Here is a 24324-nt window from a genome sequence, read left to right as displayed (position 1 = left end):
TTTTTATACATGTAATCATAGTGTAGGAACACAAATTTTAAATATTTTAGTATCTCCAACTTCTTACATGTGTACAGATACAAGTAAAACTGAAATATTGACAAATAGAACAACTATTGGGTTTTTTTTTAAGATTTTATTTATTTGAGAAAAGAAAGCATGCATGGGAGAAAGCACAAGCAGAAGCAGAGGGAAGGGCAGAGGGAAGGAGAAGGAGGCTCCCCGCTGAGGAGGGAGCCCGACATAGGGCTCTGGGGCTCGATCCCAGGACGTTGGGATCATGACCTGAGCCGAAGGCAGATGCTCAACCAACTGAGCCACCAGACAACTCCATCTATTTGTATTTTTATCCATTGATTATCAAGCAGATCTTGAGAAGGAAAGAAACTGTCTGTAGCATGACAGAACCAAGTTAGGGAGTTACATGGACTTAGTGTTCTCCACTGCAGCTAGTATAACCAGAAACCTTTGTTCTCAGTGGGAGAAGGGAAGAAATTCTCAGAAACTGCCACCCAGAAATTGTTTGGTCCCTCTCATTTTCTTACATGCTCCTTATCAGCAGGTCCATTTGCTTCTGTCTCGTTTCTATCTCTTCACTCTCCATCTTCTCATGACTTCCAGCTATCTTGGGTTGAGAAAAAGTCCTTTGCTCCACCACCAGCAAGCTTATTCCTGACTCTGTGTTATCCAAATATAGCATGTTTCCCTCCACAAGTGAAAGAAGGTAAGAGGATGCGAGGACAGGCCTTCACCTCAGCATCCGCACTGCACCACAGGACCAAATGCTGAAGGTGTTCCATATTTTCAACACATCAGAGTAACTGGCTGTATCAGTCAGGGTTCTCCACAGAAAAAGAACAGGATATGTACTTAGAAATAGAGATTTATTTTAAGGAATCGGGTCATGCAATTGTGGGACCAGCATGTCCAAACTTTGGAGGAGGACAGCAGATTGATAATTCAGGCAGGTCTTCCATGATCCAGTCTTGAAACACAATTCTGTCTTCCTTAGGAAACCTCTGTTTTTGTTCTTAAGGTTTTCAACTGATTGGATGAGGCATACCACAATGGGAGTAATCTGCTTTACTTAAAGTCAATTGAGTGTAAATGTTCAGTCTAAAAAATACCTTCAAATCAATAGCTACACTAGCATTCAACCAAACATTTGGGCACCACAGCCTAGCCAAATAGACACACGAAATTAACCAGCACACTTGCCAACCTTAATTCCTGAGTCTGATGCTTATTTCCTAATTCAATTAAATTTGGAAGCAGGATTATCACTCTCTCTGAGTCTTAGAGCCAAAAAAGATCAGAAGAATGAATAATACAGTAATTACAATTCTTCTAACCTCATAGTTTAAAAAAATTCTTTTGGGAATCATACCAAATCCTTACTATATTAACGAAATTCTTACAAGTCAAATATTCAACAGCAAATGACTGGTGCCCACTACACACTAAAAGCCAGAGACAAAAATATCCCTACTAGAAAAAAGGTTGGCAACTTTCCTCTGTAAAAGGTCAGATATTTATCATTTACCCTTGTGGATCATACAAGAGGCCTCTGCCACAACTGTTCAACTCTGCTATTGTAACACAAAAGCAACAGCAAACGAATGAGCAGGGCTGTGTTCCAATAACACTTTATTTACAGATACTGAAATTTAAATTCATGTGATTTTAATGTGCACCAAAATATTATTCTTCCTTTGATTTTTTTTAATCATTTAAAAATATAAAACCATTCTTAGTTGGCAGGTATACAATAACAGGCAGTGGAATGGATGTGACCCATCAGCCAGTTTGCTGACCCTTGCTCTAGAAGTCAGTGTAGGAGAGAATAAAAAATTATAATGGGACAAAAAATTGCTTTACCAGTACTTTTACAAGATGGGTTGGAGGACAGAACAATAATCCAAAAAGTCCAGATAAACAGAATAGGCCAAAGACTGCATAGAAATAGTAAAGGCACAGGTAGTAGGCTGAAAAAAATGACCATACTGTGAATATGACCTTATAGAACAAAAGAAGAGAATATAACTATTATTTATAATAAATATATATAATGAAAGAATATAAAATATTTTGTAAATATTATTTTATATAGCAAGAGAGGTGACTAAATTAATAATCTTAAAAGGAAGAGCTTATCCTGAATTATCAGGTAGACTCTAAAGGTCATCACAAGTATCCTTGTAAGAGAGAAGGAGAAGAAGACACTCAGGGAGGAGACAGCCATGTAACAACATAGGCAGAGGGTGGTATGGCTCCAAGCCAAGGAATGCCAACAGCAGCCGAAGATAGAAGAGGCAAGGAACAGCTTCTCCCCCAGGGCTCTCAAAGAGAGTGCAACCCTGATGGTACTTTCATTTTGGACTTCTGGTCTCCTCAACTGCAGGAATAAATTTCTATTGTGTTTAAGCCACCATGTTTGTGGTAATCTGTCAAAGAAACCCTAGGAAACTAATACAGAACAATTCACACAGTGAGCACTGGACAAGTCAGGAACCTCTGTTACAGAAAGCTGTCCTATATTTTACCACTAAGAGAATCCTACCATGCAGCTGAAGTATTCAGGTATCCCTATCAGCACCCTCCTACAAGACCAAATCCTTTATTTAGATCTCAACAACATCTCAGCAAAATGAGAAAATTGTCTTCTGCTCTGTTACCAACTTACAGCCTCCTTAATAATGAAAATCTTTTCCCTTTTGAAAAACAACATCTACAGCTGAAAGAAAGGGATACTTTATCATATCAATAAGAAATTCCAGGTCTCAGATTAGGCATTATGCTATTATTGAAAACATTATCTAAAGTATATACAAGTTTCTCTGCTGATTTTTTTTTAAAGATTTTATTTATTTACTCATGAGAGACAGAGAGAGAGAGAGAGGGGCAGAGCCACAGGCAGAGGGAGAAGCAGGCTCCATGCAGGGAGCCTGATGTGGGACTCGATCCCGGATCCCCAGGTTCACGCCCTAAGCCAAAGGCAGACGCTTTAACGGCTGAGCCATCCAGGTGTCCCTGATTATTTTTTTTTAAGTAAGAGAAAAAAGAGGATACTCCCATCAATAGACCTCTCTGTTAGAAGTATTTTTCACCAAGTTCACTCCACTACGTCTCTACCATTGTTGTCAGTCTATCCTTATCACTAATACCAAGCACTCCTGTAAAAACACTGAAGAAAGTATATCAGTTTCCTATTGTCACTTTAGCAAATTACCACCAGTGTAGTGGCTTAAACAACACAAATTTATTCTGCTGCAATTCTAGAGGTCAGAAGTCCAACATGGGTCTTACTAAGCTAAATCACAATGTCAATAAGGCTGCATTCCTTCTGGAAGCTCTTGGGCCAATCCCTTTCTTTGCTTTTTCCACCTTCTGGAAGACACTTGCATTCCATTGCCTGCAACCACTTCTTCCATCTTCAAAGCCAGCAGCATAGTATATTCAAATCCTAGTGTACAACCCGTTTCCCTAAGCACATCTCTTTCTTCGAGTAGAGCCCTCCTGCATCCCTCTTAAAAGGACCTTTGTGATTACATAGGGCTTTCCCAGATAGTCCAGATTAATCGTCCCATCTCCAAATGCCTAATCACATTTCAAAGTTCCTTTTGCTATGTAACATAACAATCCATATCCAAAGATTAGGATGTGCCCCTTTGGGGGCAAAGGGATATTATTGAGCCTACCTTAGAAGGTCCTAGGGTCATGGGCAACTGAGCTACCATAGAATCTTCCTTCCTGCAAATACTTTAAAATATTGAAAAAGATTATAATATTTTATTTAAATATATACCTGAGCACCAAGAAACTATAGGAAAGTCTTATAGGCCAGAAAGGAAGGGGAAATGCAAAGTCAGGACTGTAAGCATACAACTGGTGGGGTGGGGTAGGGTGGGAGGGCAGGAGAGCAATATTTCTGGATGGCAAGCATAGAAAGGAGTCTGTCAACCAGAACAGTCCTTGAAGAGGAGGGACTTGAGTTTCAAACCAGGCAGGACTGGGAAGGAGAACTAAGACCCTTACATAACGAGCTTTTCTAGAAAGCTGTATTTTCAGTATTATACAAAAACTACACCACCACCCCCAGGATGATAACAAAGATTTCCAAGTGCCTTCTAAAAGCTTTTTGCAACAAAGAGAAACTCTAAGCTTTGAAAGTCTGGAGTCTAAATGTCTGGAGTCTAAATGTCACTAGCCAGGCATGCAGGAAGCTTCAAGCCAAGCAAGTTAGATAAAAGCTAATCAAAGGCAGTGATGGGATTTAGAGAAGGAAAACTCACAGAAGCAAATCCAAGATGGTTCAGGAGGGACATTTGCAAATCCTAGCCCTCACACCATTCCCGAAGAAAAAAGTAAAAATTTTTCTATCAAAAATCACAAAACACATAAGAAAAAAGAAATTTTCCAGTAGAGGGATACAACAGACACAGCACAAGAGTTAGAGCCCTCAAGACGTTTAGGTAATAGAATTAACCAAATGAGACTAAAATTATGTTTAAACTGACTAAAAAGATAAAAAATAAAAAACAATATAGACAAAACAAAACTATATTTAAAAATGAGACTTGAACGGCACCTGGGTGGCTCAGTCGGTTAAGAGTCTGTCTTTGGCTCAGGTCATGATTCCAGGGTCCTGGGATCAGGCTCCCTACTCAGCATGGAGCCTGCTTCTCCCTCTCCTCTCTGCTCATGCCCTGTCCTGTTCTCTCTCTCAAATAAATAAATAAAAATCTTTTAAAAAAGAGAGAGACACTTGAAAAAGAGCCAAACAGAGCAAAGCCAAAGAAAGTAGAAAGAAGAGAAAGATATTATAGGAAAGATAAATCAAGCTTCCTTTAAAAAAAAAAAGAAAAAAAAAAGAAAAAAAAAGAAAAAAAGAAAAAAGAAAAAAAAAGAAAAATTAGGCCTTTGACAAAATTACTTTTTTAAGAAAAAGAACATAAGTCCCCAAAATGTCCTTAACTGATGAAGAATAGCTATCAAAAACCCAAAGCAAAAAATCATACTCAATGATAAAACGTGAGAAACATTTCCTTCAAATTTCAGGAGTAAGACCAGGGTGCTATCACGCTTTCTCTTCAGTGTTGCAGTGGAGATCTTAGACAACTGAGTAAGAGTGAAAATTAAAGATGAGGAAGCACAGCTGTCATTATTCATAATAATAGGAGTATCCACATGGGAAATCCAAGAGACTGCAAATATTAAAACTGGTAAAAATAAGAAAAGTTACTATAAATAGGAACACTATACAAATGTCAATAACATGCTAATGCACTCCCCCAAGACTTTCTAATTTTTTTAACAATGTGATTCATAATAGGCCCTGTAAATCTCAGGTACATATAAGTAAATCTAAGAAAAGTAGTAGAAGACCTTCATGGGGAAAATTGTGGAATTAATTGAAGAACATAAAAACCTGCATTAGGGACACCAGGGTGGCTCAGAGGTTGAGCATCTGCCTTCAGCTCAGGTTGTGATCCTGGGATTGAGTCTTGCATCAGGCTCCCAGTGGGTAGCCTGCTTCTTCCTGTGCCTATGTCTCTAACTCTCTCTGCGTGTCCCTCATGAATAAATAAAATCTAAAAACACTCCAAAAAACTGCATTAAATGAAGAGATATAACATGTTCATGAGTGGAAACATTATAATGAAGCATCAATTCACCTCCAATTTAGCCTACAAATTCAATGTATTGCTAGTCAGTCTCTAAGATATTTTTGGGTGGAACTTGATACAATAATCCATTAATTTTCATGAAAGAATAAATGTTACCTGTCGCCAAAGGGCTAAGAACATTTTTAAGACTAAATAGGCTGAAATAAATAGATAGAAAGAAAGAAAGAAAGAAAGAAAGAAAGAAAGAAAGGCTGTGTCTTCTCCACTCTTTCTTAACCCAGCTGCAGTGTCACCAGCACCATGCATAAGAAATGCTCTTAGTAGCAAATCAACCTTTGTCAGTGCTTACAAGCAACCATCCTGGGCTCTCTCTTTGTTGTTGCTTTCACCATGCTCTGCAAAACCTGGGCCTACCTGGCTCTACATATTTTGGACAGGTTATTTCATTTTATATTTTAAGATTGTATTTATTTATTTGAGGGAGTGTGAGAGCAGCAGGAAGGGCAGAGGGAGAGGGTAAAACAGATTCCCCATGAAAAGGGAGCCTGATGTGGGGTTTGATCTCAGGACCCTGTGATCATGACCTGAGCAGAAGGCAGCCTCCTAACTTACTGAGTCACCCAGGTGCCCCTAATTTTTTTTAATTAATAAAATTAAACCTAGAAATAAAACTAAAAAATAAGTTAAAAATCCAAATATCACAATTTATTACAAATGTTCAATAATCAAAATCAAGTAGTTGACACCGATCTAAATAAGCCAACAGTGTAGGCTTTGAAGGTGACAGAATTCCAAATCAGTAGGGAAAGAGGTGGCTTTAATTAATAGCCTTGTTGGCAGCCCCAGTGGCTTAGCGGTTTAGCGCCACCTTCGGCCCAGGGTGTGATTCTGGAGACCCGAGTCCCACATCGGGCTCCCTGCATGGAGCCTGCTTCTCCCTCTGCCTCTCTCTCTCTCTCTCTCTCTCTCTCTCTCATCCTCTGTATCTCAAATAAATAATCTAAAAGAAAAAAATAAATACCCTTGTGACAATTACCTAAGCATTTTGAAAAGAATAGTAGTCCCTACCTCACACCATTGATTTAAACCCTAAATATAAAAGCAAAACTTAAACTTTTCGGACAAAACAGAAAAATGTTTTGACTTTGTAGTTAAAGAAAAACTTCTTACACAAAACCCCCCAAATCAAGTATCATACTAATGTAGTGTTTACTACATGCAAGGAGGTATTCTAAATGCTTTACATTCAATAACCAATATCATCTTCACAATAACCCTAAGAGGTAGGCAATACTACTGCCTCCATTTTCCAGATAAGGAACATGATGCAGAGAGATGTTAAGTAACTTGGCCAAAAGTACATAGTAAGGAAGGGTTAGAATTGGGATATGATCCCAGGCTGTATGGCTGCAGATCCTGTGTTCTACCTATCACACTATACACATTAAAATTTTCGAATTCTATATAATAAAAATCATCAGACAAATGTAGGAAAGCCTAGAACTAGAGGCTATTTCCAGCATATATATATATATCCATTTAAAAGGACAAATCCATTTAAAAGGACAAAAAGCACACAGTAAAGTAGCCAAAGGTAATAAGAGACAATTCACCAAAGAATCATCCTAAAGACAATCAATACCTGAAAGATGTTAAATCTCATTATATAACAGAAAAACAAAAATCAGAACAATGGGAAATCACCTCATATGCACCAGAATGGAAAAATTAAGCCTGATGCCACCAAAGATGTGGAGAATTTAGAACTCATTGAAATACAAGCATAAATTTTTATAGCCACTTCATGGAACAAGCTGGCAGCAGCTAGGAAAATTAAAAATATGTATCCCATACTAAGCCAGCAATTCTGCTTCTAGAATAATACCCAAAAGAAATACCCATGTCCCCAACTAGACATCATACGTCAGGATTTTGCTGCAGCCTTGTGTGTCGCAGTAAAAAATGTTCAACAACCTCAGAAACCATAACTATGACATTTGTAAACTCTGACGTGATCACACAGAATACAAATGATTTTGGTCTTTCTATTAAATCAATAAATTTCAAACAAATGAAGTAAATTACATAAATACGGTAAGACATACCACTTAATTTTTAAACACACAAAAAGTCACCTTATTTATGTCTTTTAAGGGGGGGGGGGGGAGAGAAAGCATCTTAAGCAGGCTCCACACCCTGTGCAGAGCCAGACACCAGGCTCCATCTCATGAATCTCAGATTATGACCTGAGCTGAAATCAAGAGCTACATAGGCATCCCAGAAAAGTCACCTTATATTCTTTGTAGTTGACTAATAGGTCAAATTGTCCGAAATATATAAATGTGCATGGAAACAACAGATGTTGATTTTAGGACAATGACAACTTTTGAGAAGGGGAAAAATGGGAAAGGGGATGGCACGGGCCTTGAACTGTGTTCACCTAACTTCCAAAAAAAAAAAAAAAGGGATATGTGGCAAAACACTGGCATCTTAGGAATCAGCCTGTTGGGTTCACAGGAGTCCACATAATATTTTCCCTGCACATGAAATAGTTCTCAAATAAAGCCAATCTTGAAAAGCTCCTTTCTCACCACGGCACCAACTCTAACTTCTCCTGCTTTGCTTTCCTCTGTAAATTGATCCAACTTTCCTCATCCAGCCTTTGTTTCCCTTATTCCTCAAACACAGCCACATAAATCAAGATATTCTCATTCATCTCTCAAATATTCCATATTAATTTTCATCTCTGCTTTTTCAAAGACTGTCTACATTCTCTCCTATGATGTGCTCCCATTTAGGAAAAAGGAAGGCTTTCAGACGAAGGTGGTATACACTTGAAGGCAGTAGCCAATAACTGTAATAGCTCTACTGACTTATAACAGAAAGCAAAGCTCTGGATCGATCACACTTGGATGGTCTCACGTGGGAAAAAAACACCACCCTGTCTCTCTTTCTTGAACCCAACTCCCAAGCACAGGCATGTTGACAAACACACAAATACACATTCTCTTTGTAAGGTGGAAGAGAACACAGAGTTAACTGTCCAATCCCAAATAAATTTTGCAGTTATGACCACAACGATAAAACTATCCAAACATAAACTTATTTGAGCTAGTCAATTTTCCAAAAATCCCCAAATTTGTTAGTTTTTTAACAAAATAATTGAAAAAAAAATAAATGTTATGTTCTGTGTGGCTAATGTTTCTAATATATTGCAACACAAAGCCCTCAAGTATTCAAAATTAGTTTTTAAAATTAGAAAGAGCACCCAAACTTTTCTGATATATCTGTAATTAAATTTGCTTATCAGAGTTTCTTTAACTTTTACTGAAAAGAAGCCCTTTAAAGATAGTAATGAAACTATTTCTGAGTAGTGGTAATTATATGTTATGGTTGGTTTGTAATTTTGAAGAGAATAGGGCTATATGAAGTCTTCCAAACTAGTGATCTAAAAATTATTAATGCCAATAAAATTAATTCTAACTGCATAACTCAAAAGCCTAAGTTTGTTACTAGACTTGGTAGACAAAGGAACTGCAAGAATCCTTTGTTCAATAATAACAACAGTTTCCTATGAGACCAATTGTAATAGAAAGTAAATTTAGACCTATGACAAATAGTTTCCTTCCTTTGGGAGACAGAATACTGATAAAAACAGATTATGGATCTGTTAACTTGTTGATAGCAATGTTTTTATGAGCAGGAAGCACCAACCTTTCTTGTTTTTGCTTTAAAACAAAGAGAAGTGTGTCATATAGAAAGAACTTCTAAAATGAGAGATTCTAAGAGCTCTAATGGAAAAAGCACACTTAGAAAAGTATCTATGACTGGCTTTACTTTCCCAAGCAAGTCCTGAGAGGAGAAGGTGGTGGCAGAAGCAACAGTTCACACAGGGATGGATTCTGAGTAAGATTCTTGTAGAAGGGACACAGCAATTGCCAACCAGGGCCCACATAACAGCACAAACTCAGAGAACACCAAGACACAAAGCTATCTGGCCAGTGATCTGTTCTCTTCCATTTTACAGATGATAAATCTGAGTAGCAAAATTACATGCCCAATGACAGAGGCCAGAACTGTGGCAAACTTTCTGCCTGGTGCATTTTTTTTTCTCCCTGTAGAGCCCTATCATAGTGCATAGCATTATATTTAAGTAATTGTTAACACTGAGATATAATACTAACAACAACATTATAATGCATAAAATGTAGTTCTTCCTTTGTAGCCAGATTCTTGTGGGTTTGCATAGCATCTCTTTAACTTACTCCCTAGGAAACCTCGCTGGATAGCCACTTAAAAAAGAACAGTGAAGTCTTCTACTCATAGGACTTTTCTATCAGTTAACTACCAAATGCTAGCTTATTTTGTGCCTTTTATTTTCCTTTTACCCAACCTAGAAATGTTGTCACATACACCTACATTCACACAAAAGGGCACAGTGCACGGCCCAGAGTAAGGGAGCAAGAATTTAAAGTGTTTAACATCACTCTTGCACATAACCTTTTTTTAAAACTAATAAACACGTGTTTGTACACTTATGGATACATGCAACGCCATGAGAGAACAAAGAAAAACATACGCTGTGCATAATGATCTTTATAATCTAGCTTAGGAGTGTGTTGGAATATTAGGCCACTACGCTAAACTTTTAAAATGATGACGTTGCTAGACTATTCTAGAATTAGGAACAAAAGAACCAAATTACTGTCCAAAAGAGGAATGGCCTCTGTAATAGCCATGTGTTGCCTTGATAACCCAGAATACTCATCTCTTGTAAACCTCAATCACAGTGTTTCACAGGCCTCATAAGACCATTACTAACAGCAGACACACACAACACAGGCCTATCAATCATGGTTGCTCATCCTCCTATCCACAGTGATTGGTCCATGGAAGGTCCATAAACCAATGGTGTCAATTAGTATGTTCCATTCCATAATACAATAATATTGAAAGAAAAGTAAATGGGTTCCTCTGGCATAGCAAGCTATAAGGACAATTAAAACTGAGTCTATCAGTGGCTATCTTGGCACATGGTAAGAGGTATCTTTAAAAAGAATCTAAGCAGCATCAAGTTGAGCTAGTATATAAAAGAAGCAAGAGAGTTCTGACCTTTTCTGAGACCCCTGATCCAGCCATACTTGACAATCCAACTATTTGGATGTCCCAATTCTATGTATGCTTTCAAAAGTTTGTGCTCTCTTGTCAACACATTCTTTTTAGCTCATCTATGACCCATAAAAAATTCTGATAAATACAAGCTTCATCTTCCAATGTGTTTATCATAAATTTTTTTAGTATCTTCAAACTTGCAGAGATTTTATCTACCTGTACAATTGAGACCACCTTCCTTACATAGACTTTTTTTTTTCCCATAGACTGTTAAGTCCTTCACCTTAAATATAGGCTTTTAAAAATATGTGCACTACCTTTTAGATGAAAAGACCTCCCAGAAACTTCTCTCTAAGGACAAACAAGAAGGGAAATCAATGACCCAGGGAAATGCCCTACACCATCTTCTGTCTGCAAACATCCTCCTAGACTTACCAAATTCAACTCCAGACTAAAATGTACCACAAAGCAGGTCAGTGGTTGCTTGCAGTAGGAGCAGGGGTTGTGCAGCAGCAGAGAGGGATTACAAAGGAGGATAAGCAAACTGTGGGGGCTAATAGATATGTTCAAGGTCTTGAATGTGGTATTGGGGCTCAGAGGTTTATATATATATATATATATATATATATATATATATATACACTCACTAAATTTATACTGTAAATATGTATAGCTTATGGTATGTAAACAATCTCAATAAAACCGTTTCAACAAGACACACCTTTCCAAGGAAAAGCATTTTACAGTATCATCCTTCTTCTGGAACGGAACAAATTAAAATGCCTAGAGTTGCCAATGCAATTTGGTGAAAAGGAAGAAAGTTACATAACAGTAGAGCAGGTAAACAATGACAACTGAGACCCTGATAAGATCCTTCAATTACGCCCCTGCTCTGGGCTACCTACTTCTGGACATCTACCTACATGCAAATAATAAAGATTATTTTAAGCAGCAGTAGCTGGGTTTCTATTACCTAGAGCTGGACTCTATTCCTAATATGGTGGTCTTTGGTCTTTTTTTTTTTTTTTTTTTTTTAAAGCCAGTAGGATCTGCTCATTCCTAGGCTGGGGATCTGTTGTTTCTAATCTTAGAATAAAGTCCAAATCCCAAGCTAACACATCCAAGGATGTGAAGAGCCTGGATCACTGCTGGAGGTAATTCATTAGCCACTATTCCCCACCTCCAGCCATACTACAAATTCTTCTAATGAGCCTTCTATACTTTAGGTGCCATATAAGCAAGGCACATGTTTTTCTAATATTCCTAGCACCTGGCAAAGTGTCTGGTAGAGAAGAGGTACTCAAAATACACTGCTGAATGAAAGAGCTCATGATATTGCTCATTATTCTTTAAAGACAGATAAATGCTTATTCCCTAATCGATTTAATATTTGAGGGAAAGAAATTCAGCCTAATGTTTCAGATTATCTCTTTATATATAACCAATAAAAAGATTCACATTCTTTCATGAAAATCCACATTTCAAAATAAGATGCAAAGAGAAACTTGAATTATCCCTAAAATAGTTCTAATTACTTCTACATTTTTTTTAGCATCTGAATTGTACCAAAGTGAATTGCTTTGAAGACAAAAGAGGAATATAGAACATTTGAAAAAACTGGATTCAATTTTGTATTAAATTATTTTAAAATGTTTTGTCAGGACAAAAATAGGAGAGAGAAGTTGTGATAGTAGTGGAGGGTAAGAAATTTTAAATGGGAATCAGGTTTAGAGGAACTATACCACCAAAATGTACACAAGCATCCACAGACACATAAAAAAAGCAAAGGCCCCAGACTACCTTCCCTGTATATGCTTTAATATTCATCATGAGCAATTACATTTGAATGCTAAACTATCCCTCTGAACTTCTACCTAACGTGAAAAACTGCAGAACAACTCAGGGATGATCAAGCATGTGTTTCTATGATGCCAAATATCTGGGTAGAAATTTGAAAATTCTATAAATAATCTAGATATTGCTAAATGTCCAGACATTTAGTGTTGATGCCAGGACCTCAGTTCCTTGTTTCATTTGAAGAATGAAAATGAAACAAGGAAGCCTTAAATGACTTTGCCACATATTTTTCTTCCTTATGTTTTCCATGGTGCCAAGCAGATTTGATATTTCATCAGGCACGAAATACATATACATATTACATAACATCTGCTAAGAAGAAATTATATAACAGGAATTAAAAGTAAGGGATCTTGACTTGTCGTGTTCCAAAGATACCAGTTTGAGGTGGCACTCACAGCTGCCAACCAAGTTCAAAAGGCACCCTACCCCTTCCTGCTGTGGAGTTCTGGGATATAAGAAGTGGAGTTATGGGCACAATAGCCCCGCACTGATTCTTTCGTTCAGTTAATTCAACATCAACCATATGCCAGGGCTGTATTGGGCAATCAGCAGAGGAAAAGTAATTAGGACCCCATATTATTGAGGGGCAGAGCATTTGTCACATGAAAAGCAGGTTAGCTGCTCTTTCCAATGACTTCACTGACCAATTCAAGGACCAAATCTTAGTCCTCATCTTACTTAGCAGCATTTGAGACAGATGTTCAAATCTGTCTCCATAAAATGACTTGCACTTGGCTTCTAGGGTACCAACTTCTAGTTTTCCTCTTACCTTCTCAGGCTCCTTTCCTGGTTCCTTCTTGTCTCCTGAAGCTCTTACTATAAAAGGGCCCTTGGTTCATTCCACAGATGACTGCACTTCTCCATCTATCCTCACTACCCTGTGGATCTCATCCAGTACTAATTCTAAATACCACTGTCTATGTTGACAGCTCCCAGGATTTAAACATCCAGCTACTCCTTTCCCCTGAACCCCATTGTTGTTAGTCTAACTGCTTTATGACATCTCCATTTGAGTATGTGATTGGCATCACATCTAATACTGAACCCCTCCTCTGCCTCCCAAAGCCTTCTCCACCCACAATCTTCCTATTAATAGAAGATCCATCCTGCCAGTTGCTTAGGCCATAAATCATGAGTAATTCGTGCTTCCTCTCTTTTTCTCATGCCCTGTTCCAATCCATCAGAAAACATGTTGGCCCTACTTTCAAAATACACCTCAAATCGGACTATTTCTCTTACATTGATATCACACTGGTCCACACCCTCCACATCTCTTGCTTAATTAATGCAGTAGTCTTATATGTGATCTACTTCCCCTGTTGTCCATTATAACCCATTCTCAATTCAGAAGCTAGACAATCTCTAAGTGAAAAATCAGACCCAAAGCTACCAATAGCTACCCGTTTCACTCCGTAGAGAAACTCTAATCTGTCCAGTGGTCTCAAGGCCCTTCATCATCTGCATCTTACACTTTCTCCGACTCATATCCTACACCATTCCACCCCCTCATCCAGTCTCAGTCACAATGGACTTATCTCTGTCCCTTGCATAAACCAGGAATACTCCTCTTCCTCGATATTTTCAAAGCTCCATCTCTCTGGAACACTTCTCCTAGATATTTGTCTTTCATTGCCTTCAAATCCTTGTCCCAGGGTTGTCGTCCCAAGCAGGTTAATCCTGACGATATACTAAATACACACTTATCCTCCCTACTCACCCACAGCCTCACTATTTTTCATTCTTCTTGCTCTATTTTTCTCCACAGCACTTTCTTACCTTCCCATCTGATGTGTAATTTACTTATTCGCTTATCGTCTACTCATTCCATACATGTACGACCCATGAAGGCAGGACATTCTGGTTTTGTTTACTGCTCTTGATGCTCAATTAATATTTATTATGGGAATGAAGAAATAAAATTATTTAGGTTCATCTTATATTTATTTTGGACTAATAATTACATAGTAGACTAATAATGTAAAAAACCCTAGCCAACTAGGATGTAGAGTACAATATTATAGGAAGTGGATTTGTTTATAGGAAACATTATTTGAAAACCTGAGAAGTATATGAAAGATTGGCTAACAACAGAGGATAAAAGTATATTTCAAGAAACATATTAATCCTACCAGGGATATATAAAAGTAATGCCTACTTATTATTATTTTCTGACCCAACGCTGACTTTCAAGTTTTAAAATACTTGGCTGCCTTCTAGATTTAATTTTGAATAAATTATCTTTTTTTAAAATACTTTTTTCATTTTTTTTATTTTTTTATTTAGAGAGAGCAAGCATGAGGGCAGGGGGATGAACAGAGGGAAAAGGAGAGAGAGAGAATCCCAGACTCCACACTGAGTGTTGAGCCTGATGCGGAGCCCAATCTCACAATCCTGAGATCATGACCTGAGCTGGAATCAAAAGTCAGATGTTCAGCTGGTTGAGCCACTTAGGCACCATAATCCTTCTATGATTAAATATAATTATTTTATCATTTTTATGAAGTTTTCATTAGGTATATTTTGCCCCTGGTGAAAAGGGGGCAACCAATTCTATAAATTCAAGGAGTATTTCGAGTATAGCCTCTTTAAAAAAAAAAGATTTTCTTTATTTATTCATGAGAGAGAGAGAGAGAAAGAGAGAGGCAGAAACACAGGCAGAGGGAGAAGCAGGCTCCAAGCAGGGAACCTGACGTGGGACACGATCCCGGGGCTTCATGATCAGGCCCTGAGCTGAAAGCAGCACTAAACCACTGAGCCACCTGGGCTGCCCCTAGCCTCCATTTAAAAAAAAAAAAAAAAAAAAAAAAGGAAATGCTACACACTGAAGGATCCAACAAGGAGAAAGCTATAACTTCTGTCAACAATAACAAAAAAAAAAGGGGGGGGGTGTTAATGTTTTAGCTTGAGTAAAAAGCAAACACAAAGCTATCTACAATATGGAGAATCGGTATGGTCAAAGGCAAAGACACAGTAAAACAAAATCTTACAATAGGGACTCTCAGCCCTCGCTGTAATTTAGAATTAGGTAGGAAGTTTGAAAAAGATTTAAAAAAAAAAAATAATCACATGCCTTCCCTTTCTCCCTGGAATTGACTGACTTAGTCTGGAGTGGTACTCAAGTATCAAGTTTCCCAAGTAAAAATTTAAGGAAACAATGTCTTCTGACTAAGGAAATAAGGGGTTGTATTTGAGGAACTTCACAAAGATGGAGCAAGGTGTTCTAGGTTGAGGGCAGGGGATCAGCAAAAACAGAAAGACAACAAAGAGTATTTTGTGGGGAGAATTCTCTGTGGCTAAAATATGTAAAGGGCTGCAAATGAGAGGGGCAGATGGTGAAAGATCTTGAAAGTCATGCTCAAGATTTTGGGTTCTTTTTTTTTTTAATTTTTATTTATTTATGATAAATAAATTTATCTCTCTCACACAGAGAGAGAGAGAGAGAGGCAGAGACATAGGCAGAGGGAGAAGCAGGCTCCATGCAGCGGGAGCCCGACATGGGATTTGATCCCGGGTCTCCAGGATCTCGCCCTGGGCCAAAGGCAGGCGCCAAACCGCTGCGCCACCCAGGGATCCCTGGGTTGATTCTCTAATAGTTTTCATCTGTTATCACAAATGGGTTTGGATCACTCATTTTACAATGGTAAAAAAAAAAAAAAAAATTGGAGTATAAATTCAGGTGAAATGTGACATGAACAAGGAGGATCTAAACCTAACCTACCTTCACCAGTCCTTCAAACGTGTTTGAAGTGATAATGGCCCATTTTTAAACCACTTTAAACTGTATGTACATCAAGCCACTGAAATACACAAATCTCACTTCTCAAATATGGACTGATATACAATTTTTCTCAAAATGAATTGTTTCATTCTTTGCAATGTCTCATATGTTGTTAAATTTTATGAAAAGTCAATAACCTCACTTCAAGTGAGAAATGGCCTAAATAGCACATTTTTGTTTCTGTTTTTAAATCAAAAGTTGGGAAATATTACAAACATGTTTGGCACAAAGGCAGCCTATAAATATCAGCCCAACAGCATCACATGAGAACTCTCAGGTTCTGTAAACAGTGAATCATTTTTAAATCAAAATGCAAGAAAATAATTAGCAACCAGTTAAATATTTTAAATTCATTCAGAGTCTGACCGAGAACACAGAAATAACATAAACCTAACCACACATGAAAATATTAAACAAGAGTAATTTGAAAAATTATGATCAGATTTTTGAAAAATGACATCAGTGCAATCATTTGAAAGTAACAGCAATAAGTAGATTTTTTTTCTTTGGCTGAAGTACTAGTGTTTCTTTTATTTTCAAGTTAAGACTAAACAAAATTAAAGTTTTCCAACACTCTAATGACCAGAATGGGACTCAAATAAATGTACACGTTAATCATTCCATATTTATACTTACTATACCTCAGTAATTTTTTCTTACAACTAAAAGATTAATATTACTACTTTGAGGGCATGAACTCCTGCCTCCATAGGGCCCGCCTGAGTAAACAAACACCAGCTAACATTAAGTGCTAGAAATCCCAATAGCTTGTGTTCCTTATCATATGCAGGTTTGTAATTAAGAAATTTAAAATAAACTTTTCTTCTTGAAGTTGTAACAATTTATTTTTTTCTCTGTAGTGTACCCAAGCATTTATCCATTTTTCCATCTTATCCTAAAACTCATGAGGCCGGAATGAAAAATATCATCACCAGCTTATAAATGGAAAAACTGAAGCTCGAATAAAGTAAGCTGTTTGCCCAAGGTTAAATTCTAAGTTGTAGAGTTGGTATTCAAAGTTAGGTTTTCTTCTGAACTCAATTATTTCTCTCCCTGTTCACTGTAGAGATTTTTTTTTTTTTACCTTTACATATGGTATAGTTTATCTGTTTTAAGACTATCCAGTTTCAGATATTCAAATATAAATTATAAATCTAGGTCTTAGAATGGATGTAAATTAGTATAACTTTTGAGTCTGTATGGAGATTTCTCCCAAAGCAAGAAATAAAAAAAAAAAAAAGCAAAGGTATAGGGAAAAAATTGCAAAAAAAAAAAAAAAGATCATTAAAACAAACTTGGAAAGGATTTAGAAGAATACAGAAAAAGAAACAAACTTCTGAAATGACCCTTCTTATTTTAAGATCACAGTTATTCATGTTCTTTATATTCTCAATTAAAACTATGCATATATATGAATAAGTATTATATATAATATTTAATACCTATGTTAAAAATCAGCAGTGCAACTCCTAAAAGTCTCTTCTCCTCTGCTCAGGAAGCACATGGACATAAATTATCAATCTTCTAAATGTTAACACATTTTAAAATAACATTTATTTCATATTCTTAAGATTCCGCACAAAAGTATTTTTAAAAAGTTGTTTGTCACTGTCAAAACATTTTCAATTAAAAGTATTCTAAAATAAATTATTAAACATAAAACAGACTATTTTCCCAAAGTAGTTTTCATTTGCGTTTGTATCATAAGCAATATGAAAAAGAGTCCCGCTCTTTCTACATTTTCCCCAATTTCATTATACCTTTTTCACTCCAACTTCTCTAAGCCACAAAGCTGTCCCCTAGTCCTAAACTATATGGTACCTACAGTCAGTCATTCCCTCAAATCACATTTAATTGTCCCACTCCATGTATGCAAACTAGATCCTGTTTTCACCAAGCAGGGAGGTATTTGCCTTTGTATGTGTTTATTACTCCCCACAGTTCTTAGCAGAGTATACCCATTAGGCAAATATTTATTGACTGAATAAAGCTCCTGAGGTCATATGGAGAAAAGACAGTAAATTAAAAAAAAAAAAATTTTTTTTAAGGTTTCATAAAGCCGTATTGATTTTAAAGCCCAGTTTGGTTCACTGCTGTCTTCCTGAACTGAGAACAATGCCTGTCGTAAATAAAGATTTATTGAGTAAAGAAATGTTCAGTTTCTTTAAATATGCAGAAGTTCTGAAGCCAGTCTTTCTCTTTCTTATAATACCGTGAAGGTGCAAGGAAGAGAATTCTATTTCTCCTCTTCCTACCCTATCTATAAATAGTTTATATTCACTACACTAATTTAAAGTTATTCGGTACTAGGGATCCTACTGACTAAAAAGCCAAACCATAAATAACAAGAATCAGCTGCCTCTTTGGTCAGCTGGACCAGAAGTCCACGACAAGTTTGGGGGATGTTCCTTCCAAGCCATCTTAGTGACATGCTTTCTAGCCTGATCATGAATTCTGCTCTCATCTTAGGTTCATCAGCAGGCCACCTGAGCATGTGGACAGTCTGGTTTGGAGAGTCCTAAGTTCCTCAAGAAAATTCTTCAACACCAGAGCAGGCCATGGCCTTTACACCTGCCACTCCCATATGCAATCGTGGTTTCACTAACAGTTTTAGAAATGACCTCAGACTCAGTCCTGAAATGCTGTGCATATTTCAAAGGCAGTTACCCTGGTGGGATTGGAACTTGTGAAAGGTCCACCTATTTGTACCTTAAAAAGAAATGTCTCCTAGGTCTTCAACTTCAACCCTACCCCCAAATACTTCACACTTCTCATCTTAAAAATGTTGAGGGAGAGACCAGGGAAGATATGGAATCTTAGTAACAGCGGCTCAGTTTCAGCATCTAGTTAAGACCTGGTCCAACTTTTACCTTCCACTTAGCTCCAATTTAAACTGCTGGCCTCAGTTAAGCTTTTTCGCAATGTATAAGTAGACAGTAATTCATTTCTTAAAATATCTTTCTTATCTAAAAAGTCAGTATTTAAAAGGATGCTAACCATTTTACAGCTTTGTGAATTTCTAATTAAGGTTTACTGCATAGCTATTAAGATCAATAGAATACACTTTGAAGGTCAAGTTGGATTAGATATAAAAGTCAAAATGTTCCTTCAGAATCTCCTTTCTCAGGATCCCTGGGTGGCTCAGCGGTTTAGAGCCTGCCTTTGGCCCAGGGCGTGATCCTGGAATCGAGTCCCACGTCGGGCTCCCCGCATGGAGCCTGCTTCTCCCTCTGCCTGTGTCTCTGCCTCTCTCTGTGTGCCTCTTGTGTATAAATAAATAAATTCTTAAAAAAAAAAAAAAATCTCCTTTCTCCTTGCTTTCCTGATACGCAGTAAATACAACTAGAAATGACATACCTTGAAAACAGCTAGACTTAAAAATAACCTGCCTTTATTATATATAGCACATTAATCTGTATCATATATAATGCACATTAATTTATTTATATAGACCTTTCTCAGTCAAGTAAGCATGCAAGCAGACATTATGGGGTAAATGTCTGGTGAACAGATGACTAAATCATGGGGTGGGGGCAAAATTCAGGGCACAAGATGGTGAACTTGAAGTTCTAAGCTGGCTATTAGTGCTAATAAAAGAAAATACCTGGAGAATTGGTCAGCACTTAATAATCAATACGATATATATGCTTCAGGTGAGACAAATGTGGATCCCGATCTGAAACTTGGCATGAGTCTCCAATTACAAGGCGCTGAATCACCAGGTGTTTTACAATTCCCCTCCCCCATGTCTACTATCAGTGACCATGTGATTAGATTCCTAGAACTAGCCAGAAAAACATACTTTATTCCACTGTCTTGCCTTCAAAGCTTTGCCAGCATGTTCATATACAAAAGAACAGTAATGGTAAAACGATCCAGCCTGTCTCTCCTGTTGGTGACCACAAGGCAGCCTCTCCATTCCAAAGATGTAACCTAAGCTTGCACAGATGGCCTAGCTCTCTGCTAATGCAGGGGAGCTGGGTTTGTTTTCAGGGTGGGTGCTGCAAGCCTGCAGGTGTATTTATAGAAGGGAGCAAGACTAGGATGGAGGGATGATGACAGAAGAGGAAGTTTCTTCCACCTGAGAGAGAAGCCTGTGGAAGGATCTGGATCCCCACAGCCTAGGTCCTATTCCCGACTCGCCAACCACCAGCCATGGAAACTTAATAAACCCCTTTTTGGTCTGTTATCTTACGTATACAATGTAGACAATACCCCCTCGCCTCGGACGGCTGTCAGAATGAGGAATGAAATCATGAATGCAAAACCAGGGATGTGACAGGCAATCAATAAACAGCAACCTGCTCCCCCATCCCTCTGTCTGCCCAGAGCTGAGCCTCAAAAATCACAGAGATAGACTGTACCTTAAATCTAAAAGCCCCAAGCTTGTTAGCAGAGAAAGAAATGTCTTGGCTGGAGGAGGCTTGCTTATTTACTGGAGGATTTGGCTTAAAATGGAGTTAGGACATTAATAAGACGGGAGACCACATGGGAAAAAGCATCCAGCGTGAGCAAACGGACCACCACCACCCCCCCTCCAAAAAAAAAAAAATTAAATAAATAAAGACAACCCTTTATGTAAGCACGAAACAAACTTCGGAAGCTGCGGATATCCTGCGAACCTCCTCGGTGACCTCAGCTCAGACCACAGGAGCACGTAGAGCTAACCGGGATGCACACTGCCCCTATGCCGCGTTGTCGGTTTCGGATCACGCTATTTTTGCAGAACTGCCCCCAAAACCCCGAGGCGGCTCTCCCGCCTCCAAACCTTCCCCCCACCCCCCCCCGCCCGCGAGGGGTTAGTTACCAGGAGGGATAGGGATGGGAAAGCGGGAAGGTCTGGTCGCAGGACTGAAAAACAAGGCGGTGGGTGAGGGGGCGGGGTAGAGAGGCGGCCGGTGGCCAGAGGGACGGCGGCTTCACCCCGAAGCCCAGGAGGAGACTGCGACGAGCGGCGGCTCGCGGGCTCGGCGGGGACGGCGGGGGTGGCCAGGGGCGCGAGCGTGGGCGGGCGGGGAGGGCGGCCGAGCAGGTGCAGAGCCCCCGAGGGGAGGGGAGGGGCGGGGCGGGCGCGGGGCACTCACCGTGTACAGCAGGTTGAGCGCGCACAGGCAGTTCTTGGAACAGGCGAAGCCCCCGCAAACCATCTCTGCAGCCCGTGCTGCCTGCCCGCAGCCGCAGGTAAACGTGGCCCGGGCGGGGCTCCGGGGCAGCCTCTTTGTCCTCGCCTCCGGGGCCGGGGCCGGGCCGAGGCGGGGTGGGGGGGCCCTGGGCTGGGGCTGCAGTGCGCTGCGCGCCCGCCGCGGCTCGAACCCGCTCCGGAACCTGCGGCCGCCGCAGCTGGAGCCGGAGCCCGAGCGCGAGCGCGAGCCCGAGCCCGAGCCCCGCCCAGCCGCCCCGGCTCGCCCCGCGCGCTGATTGGCCGCCGGCTGGGAACAAAGGTAGAAATATGCAAATGAATGCGCTCCGCAGGCCGGCAGCGGGGCGGGGCGGGGCGGGGCGGGGCGCGGGGGGGGGCGGAGGCCTGGGGACCTCGCTCCGGGCCGGGCCGTGTGACAGCGACCGGGCTGCGGCCTCCCGGGGAGCAGGTGAGGAGAGGGCGGGGCTGGCCGGAGGTCCACGCTGGCAGGGAGAACTACGACAGCACCTCTCCGTTCTGGGCCGTGGGGATGACGTGGCACCATTTTGAATGAGGCTTTAAAATTAAGCACCTGGCCTTGTTTGGATGCAATAGTGGGAAAATAAATGAAGGAAGGGGAAGGACTTAAAAGAAGGGGGAAGGGAATGAAAGGGGGTAAATAAGTCAAAGGATGAAATCTCTGCTTGTCTCAGAAGATGCATCAAGTACGTGGCCTAGGCATGGGACCCCTGTCCGGGTCACGTTTATTCCACGGGGATTTGCAAACTACCCAATCGCGACGAATGTGTGCATTCAAGAGAAAAATCAGGAGAGAGCATTTTTGTCTTTCAATCTTGAATTGCCGTAAGCGTTTCTTTTCTCACGAGTGAAGATTGCGAGACATTTTTAAATGCTAGAGTCTTGAGTCTGTTAACGCTATGGAGTGATACTGTGGAAGTACATCTCGTATCCTCAGATTCCTCAGCCACAAATTGAGTTATTATGGTGAGCACTTTTTGCAAGTGGCATGTGTCAGCTAGGATTAGTAAGATGTAACAGTTTTTTAACCTACTGTGTTACAGCCACTAAGCTAAACCAATAAAGGCTTGGTTGTTTCATAGTACCTTCTACCAAAAAAGGTCCCTATTATATTAAGAAATGTTCAGATACGTATATGGAACCTAAGGGTTCATGCTGAGTAAATTATGTGATAGGAAATGCTAAATATACGTTAAGTAGAACACTGCAGCTAATTGAAATAGCATTCGTGTAATTTCCTGTTCCCCTCCCACCCTCCCCAAACCTCACCCAACCAAGAAAACTCCATTGATTATTTAGCTTTTGTATTCCACATTAACTTTTTGTATACACCCAGAAGTATTCCAAAAATCAATCTGGAAAATGACCTTCCAACCCAAACAATAGGTGTTGCTCAGCTTTCCATTTTACTTTATTTTTTAAAGATTTTATTTATTTATTAATGAGAGACACAGAGAGAGACTCAGGCACGTTGAGGGGAGCCTGATGTGGGACTCTATCCCAAGACCCTGGAATCAGGACCTGAGCTGAAGGTAGACACTCAACCACTGAGCCACTCAGGTGCCCCTCAGCTTTCCTTTTTTTTTTTTTTTTTTTTTAAGATTTTATTTATTTATTCATGAGAGACACAGAGAGAGAGAGAGGCAGAGGGAGAAGCAGGCTCCCTATGGGGAGCCCTATGTGGGACTCAATCCTGGGTCTCCAGGATCAGGCCCTGGGCTGAAGGCAGCGCTAAACCATTGAGCCACCCGGGCTGCCCATCCGCTTTCCATTTTAAAAGCCAGAGACTTACTAAGGAGGTGCTAGCAGGGAGATCTGTTCTTCCTCTTCTCATTCCTGGATGCCACCAATGTTGATACCATTTAATTGCTCCCCCAACCATGACAACTCTTCTTTGTCTTCTTCATAGTACCCTATCCCATCTCCTTGCGGGTTGAATCTCTTTCATCTCAGAGAAATGCCACCAATATATATTGGTCAGGGGTCCAGCAGGAAGGATATGGCTCATTCAAATAGCATAATTGCAAAGAGTTTAATAAAGAGACTGTTTTAAAAAGTGTGGACAGGGTTAAAGGAAGCCAACAAAGGATAGTGGGACAGCTCAGATCTAGCAACAACAGGTATTTACGATTTCCCTTAAGTCTAAGTGGCAATTTAGGGAACAGTTACAGAAGCCAGACAAGAGCTGTAGCTGTAGAAGCATTGTCTGATTAAGAGTTATCGGCTTTAATAGAGAAAACCGAGGAACTACTGCAAACTGGGAAAAAAAAAAAAAAAAACATAATGAATTTCTCTTTAGGATTTATAAAAGACCACCATTTAGGCCCATCCTATTAAGAATAAGGCAGATACACTACAAATTCATAGTTAAAAAATCAACAACAACAACATGGGAAATCGGGGCGGGGGGGGGGGGGGGCTTAATCAGTTAAGCAACTGCTTTCAGCTCATGTAAGTCAAGATCCCAGGGTCCTGGGATTGTGCCCCACATTGGGATCCCTGCTCAGCAGTCTTCCTCTCCCTCTGCCCCTCCTCCCAGCTTGTGTTCACACACTTTCTCTCTCTCTCTCTCAAATAAATAAAATCTTAAAAAAAAAAAAATCAGAGAACTGAAGACCCAAAAATACCTAAAAGAACAAAAATCCAGGAAGAAATAAGACATTCTTAGGAAGAAAAGTTCACAATTGCTTTTATCTCACATGGATTGGCTATAGAAAGAAGACTGTGTGGAGGGAGAGAGAAAGAGAAAATAGATGATCATTTAACCATCTTTTAATGCCCACATGTGA

At 39.5% G+C, this 24324-nt stretch overlaps 1 protein-coding gene across 1 annotated transcript in view; it reads right to left on the bottom strand.

Moving 5' to 3' along the window:
• Positions 1-21761, bottom strand: part of TSPAN13 (tetraspanin 13) — a 31857-nt gene extending 10096 nt beyond the window's left edge. Inside the window, exon 1 of the mRNA XM_072764457.1 lies at positions 21462-21761. Within this exon, the coding sequence (XP_072620558.1) occupies positions 21462-21524 (63 nt within the window). The 5' untranslated portion in view covers positions 21525-21761. The remainder of the gene's footprint in view (positions 1-21461) is intronic.
• Between the last annotated feature and the right edge of the window lie 2563 nt (positions 21762-24324).

The sequence above is a fragment of the Vulpes vulpes genome, chromosome 7 (genome assembly GCF_048418805.1).
Source record: "Vulpes vulpes isolate BD-2025 chromosome 7, VulVul3, whole genome shotgun sequence".
NCBI lineage: Eukaryota > Metazoa > Chordata > Mammalia > Carnivora > Canidae > Vulpes > Vulpes vulpes.
This window is presented reverse-complemented; position numbering and strand designations above follow the sequence as displayed.